Genomic DNA, 16,756 nt, shown 5'->3' with positions numbered 1-16,756 from the left:
AGTTTGATTATCCATAAATAAATTAATGCCACAAAACTCACAAATAATTCATAAACAATTCATCAGTTAACATACACTACAAACTAAATCTTGGGATTCATCAGGGTAGAGAAATAGAAAAAACAATCTAATGAATGAAATATATGATTCAACACAGATGATTATAGCAAAATTAATCTCCCTGGGAACGCAAAAACAAAACTACAATTTCTACAAACAAGAAAAAAAAACTTAAAAACAAACAAAACAAAGGAATTATAATGGAAAATGTAAAACAAAATTATGTGTGCACTGGAAATTGATTCACCAGATCCTAATCCTTTCTCCATTGAAACTCGCAAACTATTCACAACTCACCCTAATCTCTTGCCATTTCCAATCTCATGTTCAATTGAATCACGGAGAAACATAAAAGGATGATTGTGAAATTTATTCGGGGTTGACCACGGAGAAACATATCCTCTAGCGGTGGGATGTAGGTATCTTGGCGATGGAGCGGTAAAATAACTACAGTGTATAAAGATTACATTGTAGTGGAGTTTTTCTCTATGAAATAAATCAGAGTTGTTAAAGAAAGAAACAATCAAACATTTTAGACTAACAGAGTTAGTTTAGAGGGGAGGTGTGTGTTTTTTTTAAAACTAGAGGGGGTATATGTGTTGTTTAAAGAAAGCTCAGGGGAGGTGAGTGTAATTTGCCCTAAAATTTATAACAAAAATAAACAAACAAAACCTGAAGTGCCTGTGCCATAACTTTGGGGGTAGAATTGAGTTTAACATGGGGATGGAGGTGTAATTATTAATTGTAATCTGTAAATCTCTTCTCCTCCATCGAACTCCTTCTTAACGGGTACGTGACCCATACTCCGGCTTTCTGCTTACAGCATCAAATTGTTGTGCTTATAGCTTTTCGATTTATGGGTCTTTGTTAATTTTCATGTGTGTTCACTTTCTTATTGCTTATAGCTTCTGCTTATATATTCAACTTATAACTTCTGCTTATAGAATTTGGTTTTCTTATAGATTATAGCTTCTTTCTTTTGTTTTTGCTTATAACTTCTGCTTATACATCTTCCTTACTGCTTATGCTTATAGATTTTGTTTCTAATTGTTTATAGCTGCTGCTTATAGATTCTGCTTATAGTTTCTGCTAATAGATTTTGTTTTTTGCTTTTACATATGTATGTGTACCAGAAACCAGATTGTTCCCATTCATCGCTACAAATATTTAATCAACCCAAAACTCATTCATTCATCAACCCAAAGACAAGGAGCATTAGTTGATTGATCAATTGGAACTAAAGATAAGGAGCATCCGTCGTTGTCACTGCCGCCGTTGTCTCTTTTTGTCCTTCAAGAACGGTAAGAAATCTTTCCTATTTCTTAGAGTTTTATGAAATAGAGTTTTAAGGTTGTGTGTCTTTGTTTCTCTGTTCGTCTCTGAGTATTCAATTCAATAGTATACAATAGCTGAACTAAATAAACTAAGGGGTTTGGGATTCGTTTGATGTGAATAGCTGAACAAAATAAAACCAGGACAGCTAAGTATAAAGGAAACAACAATAGTGTCAGTAGTTGGAAAATATGATTAATCTGTTTTTTCTTATTCTTTCTTTTGGCATAATTTCTTATAGTTTGTCTTTCTACATATTGTAGCCTATTTGTCTACGTTGAAAAAGAAATCGTTAGTTTAGTTAGCAAATATTCAATTACGAATATATTTGACCTCTCAAAGCCTAATTTCATTGAGATTAAACATGTTTAACCTTTAAATTTAATATATAACATTTTAAAAAAGATAATTTTTCGTTGCCTAAAAAAATTCTTTGTTTTGGCCCCCTCATAAAAATTTCTCTAGCTTCGCTGCTGATTGTAGGTGCCCGTAACTGAAAACAGCCGTTCCTTGTTAATGTTTTCAATAATACACTTCTATATTTTTAAATGTTAGCTTCTCTATTCCTAGCAACTTATATTCAGTTCGGTGTGTTCTATAGATTGTAATGCTGTCGACCACAGCAATAATTAACCATCTATGGCTGTCATAGATTGTACTATTAGTAATGTATTACTTATAATTTTAAACACTTTTGAGAGTATGACTGATTTGTTCTTTAATATTTTTTAAATACCATTTACATTGTCAGTTTTACGACTAAGCTATGAATTTACCTTTTTTTCTCACTATACCACAGTTACGTGAAAAACTCTAGTAAAGTTGACACTTGTTAAGGACCAAAACTTTGAGACAACACTCAGGGTGTATTAGAAGAGAAAGTAGGTATTGCTGCTATATAGTTATTAATACAGACCAGAAGAATTTGGAGTCTCTTTGTCAAGTGTCAAATTTGTTTCAAACATTTACTATTATATCACAACAGTGGACCATAAAATTTGATCACAACAATGGACAATAACATTTACTGCTTCATTTTTTCTTCATTTATTCTTGTCAAAGGGTTTGTTATTAATGACGAGCTTTGTATATATGCTCATTGTTAGTTATTTCTAAAACAGAACACACTGTCTTCTCTCCTGGTTGTCATCTTCTCTCTTGCCTGAACGCCTCTTGGTTGTCTACGTTGAAAAAGAAATCGTTAGTTGAAAAAAAAAAAGCTTATTATTGTGATTACGATTTCAAGATTATGTGTTTGATTTTTATTGAATTGTCAAAAAAAAAAAAAAAAATGAGCGAGGAATAGTTGAGAATTAACCTATCTTCTCTAACCTTGAGAAATTGAGGTTTCTGTAACAAAAGCAACAGCAATTGGTGCCCATCAAAGAGGGGCAAAGTCGAGAAATCACAAATAGCATCCTAAGAATTGATTTTGGCCAAACGTGGAAGCTAGGAAGGAATAGTTGCTTCAGCTAGAATTGAGTTTAAGGTCTAGAATCAATTTTTGAACTCAAATCCAAACATATTCAAATTTAACAAAATCACGTTTGAACACTGCAAACGTGTGTTTGAGAGTACCACGAATTCTAGCTTCAGCGAAACGCGCGGTTTTGGGTGATTCCATCTCGGATTTTTTGACTGTGTTTTTTTTCTTTCTTTCTCAGAACCCTTCCTTCTCTCTCGGATTTGCAGCGGCGGTGAGTATCTATCAATCTCTTGTTTAACACTTTCACAGTGATCTAAATATTACTCTATCATTATTCAATTATAATCATCTTTCCTACTTTCATTCAGTTTACATTTTATGTCATACTGCTATACCTGACTGATTGTCACAAAATATATTATGTCCTGTACTTAGGTGCTTATAGCGTAAACACTTATCATATAAATGCTTATTTTATAACAAAAGAAAATGAAGTTAAATTGTTTTCGTATAAGTTATAGGCTGTTTTCATAAGCTTTCCTTGAGAACTTATGAAAATAAGATGAAAACAACTTATGGACATGTCATAAGCTGTTGCCATAAGCTCTTCCAAATAGTTTGACTTATAATACATTTTTTTTTTTTTTTTTTTTTGTGTTGAGATTGAGATTGAGATTGAGATCGAGATCTTATTGTTGCTTGTGTTTCTAATGATTTTAGGTTATGGATGTTCCTTTGCCGTTGGATAAATTAGATTTACAACTTATTAGTAATGAACCCTCCCCTGGAAACACAAACAAGTATGTTTCCTTTATTATTTTGTTTTGTTTAATTGTGTGAGGGACTTTTCTATTGAACTTATTATCAATTAAGTGATACTGTTATTCTGCAGTGGCAAGATTTATGTCATTCTGGTGGCAACTGGAAGCTTTAATCCTCCTACTTTTATGCATTTACGCATGTTCGGTGAGTTTCATTTCAAGCTTTGATTTATTCATTTGTTTTCGTTTCTTCAAGCTTGCTTTGGGTACAGTAGTCAAATCTAAATGATTTTAATCATTTCTATCAAAAAAATAAACTGCAGTTTGATTTTTTAAGTTCATTCTTCAATATATTGATTGTTGAATGATTTTAGATTTTTCTTTTTCTGCCTTTAAGTGTTGTGGAATTAAGAGGGGAAATTAGAAGTTCAAATTAATCATGTGAAAAAATATCAAGAGTGAAATTGTTTTTGGATAAAGTATAGATGCATGACCTGATAATCATTTACCATTTACAGTGGTTTTCGAGGTAGAAGTATGTGAAAATTCCAATACTCAAATTCTTGCTTAAACACATTTTACAACAACCAAGTCTTTTCCCACCAAGTAGAGCTGGAAAGTGGTTACTTAAACACATGTTGACCTTGAATAAACTACTCTATGCAAGCTTCATATACCAAATTCAATATTATACCATATAGATAAAAAACATTCAGTAATTATTATTGAAATAAGCTTGCCAATGATGTTCTAAAGAGTTGGTATATTGGACAGTTATTTTTGCATAGGATCTGTGGTAACTTCCTTTATTTATTACCAACTTCATTAAGTTATGGTCTTTGAGTTTGTACTGTGTAAAGAGGAGAAAGAGATATACGTGTAGAATATTCCTTCTAATTACCCTAAGTACCACTTAATGGAATGTCGTTGGCACGATTTTGCCTTCCAAGTGCTTCAATATTCAATTTCATTCATTTTCAGTTTTTTTCTTTCTTTCCAATAGAGCTTGCAAGAGATGCGTTGAATTCCAAAGGCTACTGTGTAATTGGAGGGTACATGTCACCTGTGAATGATGCATACAAGAAAAAGGTATGCAGCTTTCTAACTAAGAGGGTAATCCTTATTCTATCATCCTTATTCTATCATATTCATTCTTGTATCCGGAAAACTTGTAAGAACATCAAATAATTATGGGAAAATACATGCTTGGCATGTGTGGAACACTGAAGTTATATAGGAGTCAATGAGCAATCTATTGTGAGGATTAAAACATTCCTTAAACTTAAATTATATTTTTCTGCTTGGCATTTAGACAAGGAGACCAAATTCTAAGATGTCATTTGTTATGAACCAACTGTCAAAATAGTTAGGTTATTAGGTGAAAGTGCATGAATGGTTTATATCTAAAACATGTTCTCACACAAAAGCCATTTGGACTTGAAGCATGGACAAGCATTGACTCACCCAATTTTGTCCTGTAATCAAACTTTTATTTAGAATGGAGGCATTATCCATTGAACTCTAGACCACTTGGTAATAGAGACTCTGATACCATCGCCAAGAACCAACTATCCCAAAAAATAAGTTATTAAGTGGTAGCACACAATTGGTTTTATATCTAATAACACTATTCATGTAAATTTCACAGCTAGTGCCTATATCAAGCAATACTATAAATTTCACAGCTTCCGTTTTTTTCTAATCGACTTTCACTTATATGTTGATTCAGAATCTAATATCTGCTGACCATCGAATACAATTATGTCATTTGGCCTGCAAAAGTTCAGAATTTGTAATGGTTGATCCATGGGAGGTACACTACTCTTTCTATCTGCTAGATTGCACATTTTTTTTCTCCATTCTTTTCGCATGTAAAAAACTTCAATATTGAAACAATTGAGGTTTTTTAGAACGTTTGATATCACATGTATCACGATAACTATATCTGTCTGGCCTGATTTCTTACCTTTCATTTTTATGTGGTTATAAATTACTACAGGCAAATCAAAACACATACCAACGCACTTTGACTGTCCTATCCAGAGTCCACACTTCTATTTGTGAGACAGGGTTGATATCTAGAGGTATGCCTAACAGACAAGTCTTCAACGAAATCACATTTGTCTAATTTCCTTTTCAGAATGGTCCTCTTCCCCATTCTAATTTAAAAACCAGGGAAAGAAGAAACACCGGCTTTCTTAATCTCTTTTTAATATTGAAATACCCGTCACATTGATGACATTTGAAGGAGATGGGGTGTAGTACTTTCTTGTGATTAGTTGTTCCTTTATAAATGTTTTGTTTCTGAAATGACTAGCACTGAATCCATCCCTAAATAAATGTTTTATTTCTGAAATGACTAGCGCTGAATCCATCCTTAAATATAGGACCCCCCTGATATATTTCATTGTCCCTTTTTATAAGACATCTTTCAAATTTTTAACTGCATTATTTACTCCATCCGTTCCAAATTATGTCATTCTACCAAAATTCATTTGTCCAAATTATATGTCATTACAATATTAAGGAATCATTGATGTTTATTTTCCTATTATGCCCCTTACTATTTATTACTTTATCTCTTTCGAATTCTTTTAATTTATGTTTTCCATACAAATAATAAAGGATATTTTTTGTAAAATAACTCAATTACTCCTTTCTATACAACATTAGTTACATTTCTTAATCTATGTGAAATTGCTAAAGTGACATAATTTGGAACGGAGAGAGTATTTCTTTACTAACATACTCTTAATTATGTTGCATCTTTTTCTACAACATGTAATTTCAGGGAATATAATTGGTTGTATGTTGAACTTGGTTATTATTTTTCAATATATATTTAGGGAGGGGGTAGTATGTGTTTTAACTTCAGGGTGTAATTTTCCTCCCTCTGATTTTAGATGGTCCATTGGCCCTAGTATTATCTGTATAATTAGTTTTATGGGGGCACATAATTGGCTGGTGTATTTGGTTCTGTATGGTACTAAAGCGTTCATAAGTGGTCCGTATGTTTAGTGTCAGAAGATGTGACGCTAGTTTGAAAGATGCAGACATAGTTTCTTTCATTAGATTTAAATTTTGTGCTAAGCTTTGATTTCTTTCTACACATGTTTCTGATGATGATGTAAAAGCAATAAAATAACTTGCTTTTGTATTCATTAGTGTAGAATCTCTGAAGGTCATGCTTGTTTGTGGCTCTGATCTCCTCCATTCCTTTGGAATTCCTGGATTTTGGATTCCTGACCAGGTACTTATGCGTTGTGTAGAAATCTAATATTTTTTTATTAATAAAAAGGCAATAAAACTTTTATATTTAAATAAATAAACATATCGTTTATATTTAGATCTGAGGTTACTGTTTCTCTACACAAAAACTCTACCAGACGAATTGAACTGATTTTGTCATGATGTGTTAGAATCTGCATGGTTAATTTGTTAGGATGTTTTTCTTCTTCCAACATATATGAGGCATGGATTGAGTATAAATCTATTTTCTGTATGTTAAGTGATTTGCCCCTGGTTGTGGAAAAAATGGACTATAATTTTGTCATTGGTTGTGGAAAAAATGGACCATAATTTTGTCATTTTATATTTTTACTCTAGGTTAAGAGTATATGCAGAGATTATGGAGTAGTCTGCATACGCAGAGAAGGACAAAATGTTGAGAAGACTATATCTGATGATAATATTCTGAATGAGAATCAGGTACATCACCTTTCAAGAATTGCCATATCTTCTGACATGCGTTAAAACGAAACATGGACATTTTTTTTTGACGAGTGAAATGTGGAAGTTTTCAATTTTCAATTTCTTGTTTTTGACCACATTAAGGTCAAACTGTAGGCTGATGAGATCTTTTTGTCATGGCAACATGTGCAAATGCATGGGAATTTCAAATCGAAGGATTAAAATTGATGGTTAAAAAACTTGAAATTGATACGTTCTTCTCAGCCGTGATTGGTTATGAAATATGGTTTGCTTTGTCTATAGCATTTTTCCATGCTTTTATGCAAATTTAAATTTTGCACTACATTTTTTTTTTTTAGGCTAATATTGAAGTTGTAGATGAACTTGTACCAAATCAAATCAGCTCAACAAGAGTAAGGTAAAAATACTATGACCTTGTTTTGTTTACTTTATAAGAGATAAATCATGGTGATTTAACAGAAGGGAGACATTTTAAAATTGTATTGTCTGCTTTTATTACTAATTTCAGGGAATGCATTGCAAGAGGATTATCAATAAAATACCTTACCGCAGATGAAGTGATTGATTATACCAGAGAACATAAATTATACTTGAAATCAGATGATAAATAATTCCTACAAATTGGACATCATATGCTTTATTCGCCATGCAAGAGTCATTAGTTACATAGCTGCGTAGATTAGTGTTTAATAAACAGTTGATTTGGTGTTGTAAAACTAGCAGGTAAATAAATATTCCATAATTCACAAGCTAAATGCAAAATTTAAGAGAATTGTTGAAGTTGTAAGTTTTCGGTTGTTTAACCTAATAATTAGCAGCTGCTCAATTCTGTTTATTATTTAAATTCAATATTGTCGAATTTGAAAGTTAGTTGAGGATTTGGCTAATAGCTTTCAACAATGTTTCACTTTTTTTCAAGCGATAATGCCAATGAAGAAAACAATGCCCTCGGTAGTGGATTCCTCGGCTCTTTCAAATAATGTTAAGGGTAGTGTTAACTTGTGCCCTTACGGCACATGTTAAGAAACCCAAAAGAAGAAATATTATCTAAAATTTTGTGCATTCAATACATAAGTTAAAGATTATCCTTCAAAAAAAAAAGTTAAAGATTAAATACAAAGCACGTATTCCAATAAATTATTTCTATATTTAAATCATTAACTTGTGGCTTAAGGGCACAAGTTAACATTTTCCTAATGTTAAATATGGATTTTTGGGGATTTTGAGAATTATTACTCTAAGAAAAACATAAGTAAAGTGAACAACAGATAAAGAAAGGTATATAGTGTCCTTGTGAGCTTAACTCAGTTGGTTGGGACAATACATAAATATGTAAGATCCGGAGTTCAAACCCCAACCACTATAAAAATAAAAAAAAACAAAGGTATATAGTAAGCAAAATGACAAATTGATTGATTGATAGTGTGTCTAAAACAAAATCTTTTTTTTTTTTTGGTACAATAATCTCATTGCAATTTTATCATACTGTTTTTTAAGTCTCAAAAGTTTTCTTTTTTTCATTGTCAAGAATATGAGTTTTTTTTTTATAGAAAATTTTGGTTTCATGCATTTAACGCATCTTTGTACGCTTTTTTAATTGGAATTTCTAGTTGCTCGTGACATTAACATTTGGGGTTTTACTTGATCCGAACCGGACTTGCACCCTATATATCTTCGTATATTTGACAACATTATGAAGATCTTCAAATTTTCTATCTATTTGTGTTTAAATGAACATCTTTATCGTAAAGTTCAGCGGAAAGATATTTGACAACATAATGAAGATCTTCAAATTTTCTATCTATCTTTTTAAATGAACATTTTTAGCGTAAGGTTCGGCGAATATATATTTGACAGCATGATGAATATCTTCAAATTTTCTATCTATCTATCTTTTTAACATCTTTTGCGTAAAGTTTAGCAGAGAGATATTTGACAGCATGATGAATATCTATATTTTCTATCTATCTATCTTTTCTTTTCGTATGTCTTCAATGTGTTCCTTCGGTGTTGAAAAAAAAAATTGTGTGAAGAAGAGAATGAAACAAAGTAAAACATAGATATATTCTTGGAGAAGCGAGGTTCATAGATTGCCCATAGATATATTGATTTTAACAACGTAAATCACGTAATAAAATAAAATCGCGGATCAACTAAACCAATTTCTAGCTAAACTAATTTCAGAGCCATGATCTTAGTAGTTCCTGGGCCAGATCAAACTATTTTGAATTTCTTCAAGAGATCTGACTGTTTTCCCTCCGTTGTAGTGAACTGCAGCTAACTGTGTTCGGATCAATGACATAAATTTTCATGGTTTATTTTGTGGTTTACTATTTATGAAAACCGGCACACTTATTTATATAGGTTTCTGGGTGTCGTGGACCACAAAAATTGTTGGTGCAATGTTGACCAGACAAAAAAAATCATGTCCTAAATTATTTCGGAATGTATAATCCAAAATATCCCTCACCCTACAAAGTACGAAGTTTCTCTCATTTTCACTCATTATTGAAGCATTTTGGACTATATTATCTGAAACAAGTCAGAGTTTTGGACTGCAAGAGTAACTCACGGAACTCGTTTTTCAAAGGGTTTTACCAGCTTTAATGGCTGGTAAAACACTTTGTACACGTTTTTTGACTCATAATTAAGAGTAACCACACTCTATGAACCAGAATCTCCACAAATTTCCCCTATAAATACCCTTCAAACATTCACTATATCACACACCCATCATCTCACACATCTATGTACGTTTTTTTAATTGGACTTTCTAGTTGCTAATTACATTAACATTTGACAATTCTAAAATAAAAAATAAACAAAAGCGCAACAAGTGAGAGCAGTCCTACATTGAGGAAATGTATAAAAGAGTATCATTATCAAATGTTCACCAAAATTTATTTATATCACACGTCCACCAGTAAAAGCAATATCAGTAGCAAATGTTCACCAAATATGACAGTAGCACATAATGCTACATTACAAAACTCATTAGTGCTTCACCCACTGTCTATTACACGGTTACATATTGTTGCCTCTTTATACTACATTTCCCCACCAAATCCTATCCATATGTTCACCTCTAGATGTATCCCTTCCCACCACATTGGCACCTATCCTGGATAATTATGTAGCAGAACTCTCATGACAGCAAAATCCATTTTGGATTGTTTGAAAAAAAAATTATTGGTTGTGAGAACTCAGAATCAAAGATAGACCAATATGTGCACGTGATTACAGAAATTGCAAGAAATCCACATAGGCACAACTTTCTTAAAATTCACTGTTAGCATATGAAATTTTTCCATCCACACTATCCAATTTCGGTGGCTTTGGCTGCAGTTCCTTAGATCCTTTACATCACTAAAAATTATTGAAGGAGGCCAACCTGTACACTTACAAAGCAATATTTAACATCATGTTTGTGCCTAATCAACTCAAGCATCATGTTTACATATAAAGATAACAATATTTAACATTACGTAGATATTAACGAGGTGAGAGGTATCTATACAAACCCAAAACAATGGAAAACAAAACAACATTTCTATATATAGTAGTTTAAAATACAAATAGAACTGATGATGAAGAATCAACATACAAAACCATCTTACATGCCCTCTAAAAATGAAGTTTTGAAACCAAACTAGATCTCTTCAGTCCTCACTGACACCCTTCTCCAAGGGATTGTGGCTGCAACTATCACTGCTAGTCCCCTAGTCATAATGTGTGCTAAATTTGTGATAGGACTTGGAAATGAGTATCTATGGAATATATAGACCCTTCTAAATCTCCGGCTTGGATACAACACCATGTTCAACCTTACCTTTCAGAAACAACAATAACTTGCATAACTGTGGGAAATGAGGTATTCAATAGCAATGATACTCAGCAAATGTTGAACCTTCTTCCATCAATGAGAAAATGTGCATGGTTTTTGATAGAACCCCGGAATTCAAGATAAAGAAATTGTATTATTGAATGTAAATAGCTGAGCTTAAGAGCTCTACATAGGTGGTAAAATAGAAAAGAAAATGATAAACCAGAGTTCAGAGAACTCCTACCAGAGCTAAGCTCCTAGACCAGAGAGAACTTCTGTCCTAAACAACTCTTAACAAACTTTCTGAATGCCTCACTCTCTAGGTTTTCCTCTCTTTTATAACCCCATTCACATGACAATCAATGTCACATCATTAATAATTCTGAATGGATGATTTAATTCCCTTTTCCTCTCCCCATTCACATGACAATTAGTGTCACCTTATTAACTAACTTATACTTTCCATCCCTGAACCCACTTCGACCTTTCAGGTACCTATCAGTTTGAGTTAGCCCAAAAAAATTGCCAGTGATTTCTATGCCCAATCTAGGAAAGAATAAACATCTACTCATACCTAGTGACTACCTATCATAGTTCAATAATAGCATCTCATATGGATTTCGAGGGGGAGAAGCAGTCCCTCCTTGCTATCCACTAACAAGGAAAATTGTGTAAAAAAATAAATAACAAGCTCTTCTAACATATCATGATGAGATCATGAGACGTAGACTCCACAGTAGAGGAACATAATTATACAACATTCTAAATAAAACCTAAATCTATAGAACCATGTCCAGACCAAACTTCAAGAGGCAGGTAAAGATTACTTTTTTCTTTGGAAGAAACAGGTGAAAAGGCAATAAGCCTTTTTCCTTACACATGAAATGACACAGGGGTCGATTGATGCATTCAGCAGAAAATTCAAAGACATATGGCATCATAGAGCTACAGGAAGTGACTCTGTCTGCAATGCAACACGAGTGGGAAAAGGCAGAGTCACTCGTCCTCTAAAAGTATACTCGCGAGAATATGCATCAGGATGTCCACCTGCATCCCCAAGAATGATGCCCTAACTAGCTGTGCTGTAGTCTCCATTCATATATGTTGCAAGATTACCAACATGCCTTAAGTTCTTCAATTTTAAGCACAATGAATGCATTCTATACTACAATAAGATTATGACTTAACAGTACGTGTATCGAAACATAAATTTCATTTAAGCAAGATTTCAATTAGATTTAAACAACATACAATATTTCCAAGAATTAAATTTAACATCGAAATCAACAATTATGCCGGAAATAGAATTCTGTCTCAACTCTCAATACTGAAAAATTAGAATTATGCAGCAAAACACATTATGTGGGGTCAACTATATTTCAAGACCTTTCTAGCTCTAAATAACTCTTTCACGGCATATTTAAGTTGATTATGAAGCAGAAATGGGGCGTTCGATACTCACTATGCAGCAATTTAATTTAGCTAAACAAGCACACTAAGCCCTTTCTTCCCCATATGCTGGCATAATATCATTTGTTAAGGCAAGCATTCCATCGAAATTAGTCTATATAACAGTTTGGATCATTCAAAGTTTCACCCAAGATAAATAAATAAAGGGTTAATAGGCTTTTACCCCCTGTAATATAGATGACTTTTGGTTTTGCCCTCTAGGAAATTTTTTTTTTAGATTCCGTCCTTGTAAAATGAAGATTCTTCGGTTTTGCCCCCTGAGCCAGTTGAGTCAGCAGAATCTCCTACGTGGCACGCGACGTCAGCAGATTCTGCTGACGTGGCACGCTGACTGTATAATTATTTTTATTTTTTTATTGGGGTACACGTGGCATTTTTGATTTTTTTTAATTTTTTTTTTAAAATGCTGGAAAATTGAAAAATTAATAAAAAATTCTGGAAAAATGAAAAATTAATAAAAAAATTGAAAAAAAATATTAAAAAATTCTGAAAAATTGAAAAATTAATAAAAATGAAAAAAATTGAAAAAAACGGAAAAAATTTAAAAAATCTGGAAAAATTAATAAAAATCTGAAAAAATTTAAAAATTCTGGAAAAATTAATAAAAATAAAAAATGATTAAAACAAAAAATAATCTAATAAAATGAAAAATAATGAAAAAATTCTGGAAAAAATAAAATTTCGAAATTTTCTAAAAAAATTAAAATTATGGAAAAATGAAATTTTCGAAATTTTAATGAAATTCTGGAAATTTTCAAAAATAAAAATGAAATTCTGGAAAAATGAAATTTTAATTTTTCGAAATTTTCGAATTTTTGAAATTTTCATTAGTATTTCTCAAAAAATTTCCGAGAATTTTTGTGTATTTATAAACCGAGAATAAGGGAAAAAAATACACTGAAAAAACCTAAGCTCGACATATATACTAATCAAAATTTCGAAAAATACGAATGAAAATTTCAAAAATTTCATTTTTTTTTAAAAATGATTAATCTTTTTAAATTTTTTTGAAAATTTCGAATTTTTTTTTAAATATTTTCCAGAATTTTTTCATTATTTTTCATTTTATTAGATTATTTTATTTTTTTGAATCATTTTTTATTTTTATTAATTTTTCTAGAATTTTTCAATTTTTTCAGATTTTTTTATTTTTATTAATTTTTCAATTTTTTTAAATTTTTTTTAATTTTTTTTAAAAAAATCAAAAAATGCCACGTGTACCCCAATAAAAAAATAAAAATAAAAATAATTATACAGTCAGCGTGCCACGTCAGCAGAATCTGCTGACGCCGCGTGCCACGTAGGAGATTCTGCTGACTCAACTGGCTCAGGGGGCAAAACCGAAGAATCTTCATTTTACAAGGACGGAATCTAAAAAAAAAATTTCCTAGGAGGCAAAACCAAAAGTCACCTATATTACAGGGGGGTAAAAGCCTATTAACCCATAAATAAATAAATGTAATTCAAAGCAGAAAGGTATACTAACATCCAAATCTGCAGATAAGAGGGTGCACAACTTTCATAATTGATTGATGGAACTCTCAATAAGGTAATATAATATAATATAGAGAAATCAAAATGGAAGATATACGAGAAGTATATAGTTTTTGGTTAACATACTTAACAAAGGCAATAGAAAAAGTTTCTTTCCACCAGCAGAGGCAAGTACATAAAATGAAATGATGCTATCAAGTTGAAATATAAATACAATATAAAAAAGTTTATATAGCAAAACATTTTACCTAGTTTCAATCTTATAGTAGACCTCTTGTAATCATTTCACGAAGAAGTTTCTCCGCCTTATCATTTTCATCTTTATCAAACAGAGAACGGATGATTATTTCATAAGTTACAGCGTTTGGAATACAACTATTGTCTTTCATTTCTGACAACAAAGCCAATGCTTCATTAAACAAGCCCATGTTACAAAACCCATGGATCATAACGGTATATGTGTTGACGGTTATATTATAGCCTTTGACCAAAAGATCCTCAAAAATATTCCGTGCATCCTCTAGTCTTCCACCTTTACACAATCCATCAATAAGAAATGTGTACGTGTACACACTTGGTTGAATACACCGGTCTTTAAATTTCGTTAACAATGCAATTGCTTTGTCAACCTGATGGTTTTTGCATAAAGCATCCAATATAGAATTGTAAGTAATTATATCAGGTGGTTGACCTCTATCATGCATCTCATCGACTAGCTTTAAAGCATAAGAGATTTTCCCCGATTTACAGAAACCATCAATAAGGGAACCATAAGTTTCCACATCAGGAATAATTTCTTTGCATTGCATTTCTTCAAAGAGATTAATGGCTTCATCCACCTTTTTAATCTTACAAAACCCATTAATCATGATATTGTAGCTTTGAACGTTGGGAGTGACTCCCCTCTGAGCCATAGTGTTGAATATATGCTTGGCCTTGTTTACTTCTTTAACTAGGCAATATCCATCCAATAAAGAGTTACAAGTAACAGTGTTTGGTTTTACATCTTTTTTCATCATCATAGCAAACACAGTTTTACCTTCTTTCATCTTTCCTTCCTTACAAAATCCATCAACCACTATACTATAGGTATACACATTTGGATTGATGTTTTCCAATATCATTTTATTAAACAAGTCAATTGCATCTTTCATTTTACCAACTATGCAAAAGCCACTAATTAAAGCACTGTAAGCAACAACATCGGGAGAAATTCTCTTAGCAACCATTTCAGAATATAAATCAAAAGCATCGTTAAAAAGTTTATCTTTACACATACTATCAATAATAGCAGTGAACATGACCACATCAGGCTGAACCAATTTCTCATCAACACGTCTCAGCAATTGCAGAGCTGCTCTTGTTTCACCAACTTTACATAAGCCATTAATCAAGGTTCCATAGCTAATTTGGTTCAATTGAAATCCAAATCCAAGCGCTACCACCTTATCATGAAAGTGCAATGCTTGATGGATCTGACCTTTGAGACAAAGACCCTTGATGATTGTAGTGAAGGTTATGGTATTGGGATGATAACCCATTTTGAGAATCTTTGTGAAAACAGAAAAAGCAAAAGGGATAAGACCCAATTGAGAAAAACAATTGATGAGGATGTTGAAAGTGACCAAGTCTGACGCAATTCCGTTAAATTCCATTTGTGGATGAAGTGAAACAACAGTGGAGTAATTATTGAGTTTCACAAGGGAAGATAAAATTTTGTTGAATATTGGATGATGTGTGGGGTAGGATTCTTGTGATGAAGCAATCGATTGAATGAGGAAACAAGACTGTGTTTGTTGTCATCTTCATGAAATTGAGAGTATAGGCTTGTTGAGCTTGAAGAAGAAGATTAGGGTAATAAACGAATTAGAAAATTAGGGTTTGGAAGTTGAAAATTGGGGATAAAAACAGAGATAGAAGAAACACACCTCAAATTTGAAAACAACATTGTGAATTCTTAGTTTGATCCACGCGGTGATTATTTCATTCGATTTCAGATTTTTAATGTTTAGGTAAACTCAGATGTGCTCGTGAGCTTTATCTCAGTGGTATGGACAACATGGGAAATACTTCCATGACATAGTTTTGGTGCCATTGGTGCCATTGGGGAAATCCTGGCCATTGATGTGTGTGGATGTGCGTGGGGATGTGTGTGATGTGTGTGTATGTGGTGGAGATGCAAGCTATGGCACCAATGGCACCAAAGCTATGGCACCAAAGTGCTACTCGGACAACATATAGGTAGTGTTTGGATGGACTTAATTTTAACTTCTATTTTACTTTTAATGAGAAGTGGGGCCAAACACAATTTGAATAAAGTTCTTTACAAAATAAGTAACTTTTTTATAAAGAAGAAAAACCAATAAAAGTGACTTTAGAAATAAGATGTGAAAGGGAACTTTGAAACAACTTTTCGGCACTGATATCTGCTTCTACACCTTCGATTCCCGCACATGCTACTATTTCTTCTTTTTTTATTATTATTTTTAGCCAAATCCCGCAAAACCTTTTTGCCTTTTTCAGGAAACCGCCAAAATAACATAAACCTAGTCCTTTATTATAAAAGCTAGACTTGCTTGGCAATCATGTTTGCCCTAATTCACTCTTCTTTGCCCTAATCCCTAGCATTTTTCCCACCTAAACATGTACTAATCCTTTATTATAAAAGCTAGACTTGCT

General features: G+C 32.3%; 2 protein-coding genes across 7 annotated transcripts; one reads left to right on the top strand and one right to left on the bottom strand.

Moving 5' to 3' along the window:
- Positions 1-739: 739 nt before the first annotated feature.
- On the top strand, positions 740-8,134 carry NMNAT (nicotinate/nicotinamide mononucleotide adenyltransferase). Of its 6 annotated transcripts, none has more exons than XM_085710207.1 (13): positions 740-849; positions 1,194-1,361; positions 2,739-2,881; positions 3,057-3,089; positions 3,539-3,618; positions 3,711-3,784; positions 4,583-4,668; positions 5,309-5,392; positions 5,579-5,663; positions 6,750-6,829; positions 7,186-7,287; positions 7,629-7,687; positions 7,799-8,134. In XM_085710207.1, the coding sequence occupies exons 5-13, from the start codon at positions 3,542-3,544 to the stop codon at positions 7,899-7,901; spliced, it is 750 nt and encodes a 249-aa protein (XP_085566333.1). In that variant the 5' UTR covers positions 740-849; positions 1,194-1,361; positions 2,739-2,881; positions 3,057-3,089; positions 3,539-3,541; the 3' UTR covers positions 7,902-8,134. The 6 variants fall into 6 exon arrangements, with proteins under 6 accessions (XP_085566333.1, XP_085566331.1, XP_085566330.1 ...); XM_085710205.1 differs by having other exon boundaries at positions 2,514-2,881; XM_085710204.1 differs by lacking the exon at positions 2,739-2,881.
- Positions 8,135-10,169: 2,035 nt separating this feature from the next.
- On the bottom strand, positions 10,170-16,106 carry LOC146925236 (uncharacterized). Its single transcript, XM_085710214.1, has 2 exons — positions 14,326-16,106; positions 10,170-10,681 (listed from the first exon to the last, which is right to left on the bottom strand). The coding sequence occupies exon 1, from the start codon at positions 15,730-15,732 to the stop codon at positions 14,338-14,340; it is 1,395 nt and encodes a 464-aa protein (XP_085566340.1). The 5' UTR covers positions 15,733-16,106; the 3' UTR covers positions 10,170-10,681; positions 14,326-14,337.
- Between the last annotated feature and the right edge of the window lie 650 nt (positions 16,107-16,756).

The sequence above is a fragment of the Medicago sativa genome, chromosome 5 (genome assembly GCF_051527215.1).
Source record: "Medicago sativa cultivar Bolivia chromosome 5, Bolivia_mono, whole genome shotgun sequence".
Lineage (NCBI taxonomy): Eukaryota > Viridiplantae > Streptophyta > Magnoliopsida > Fabales > Fabaceae > Medicago > Medicago sativa.
This window is presented reverse-complemented; position numbering and strand designations above follow the sequence as displayed.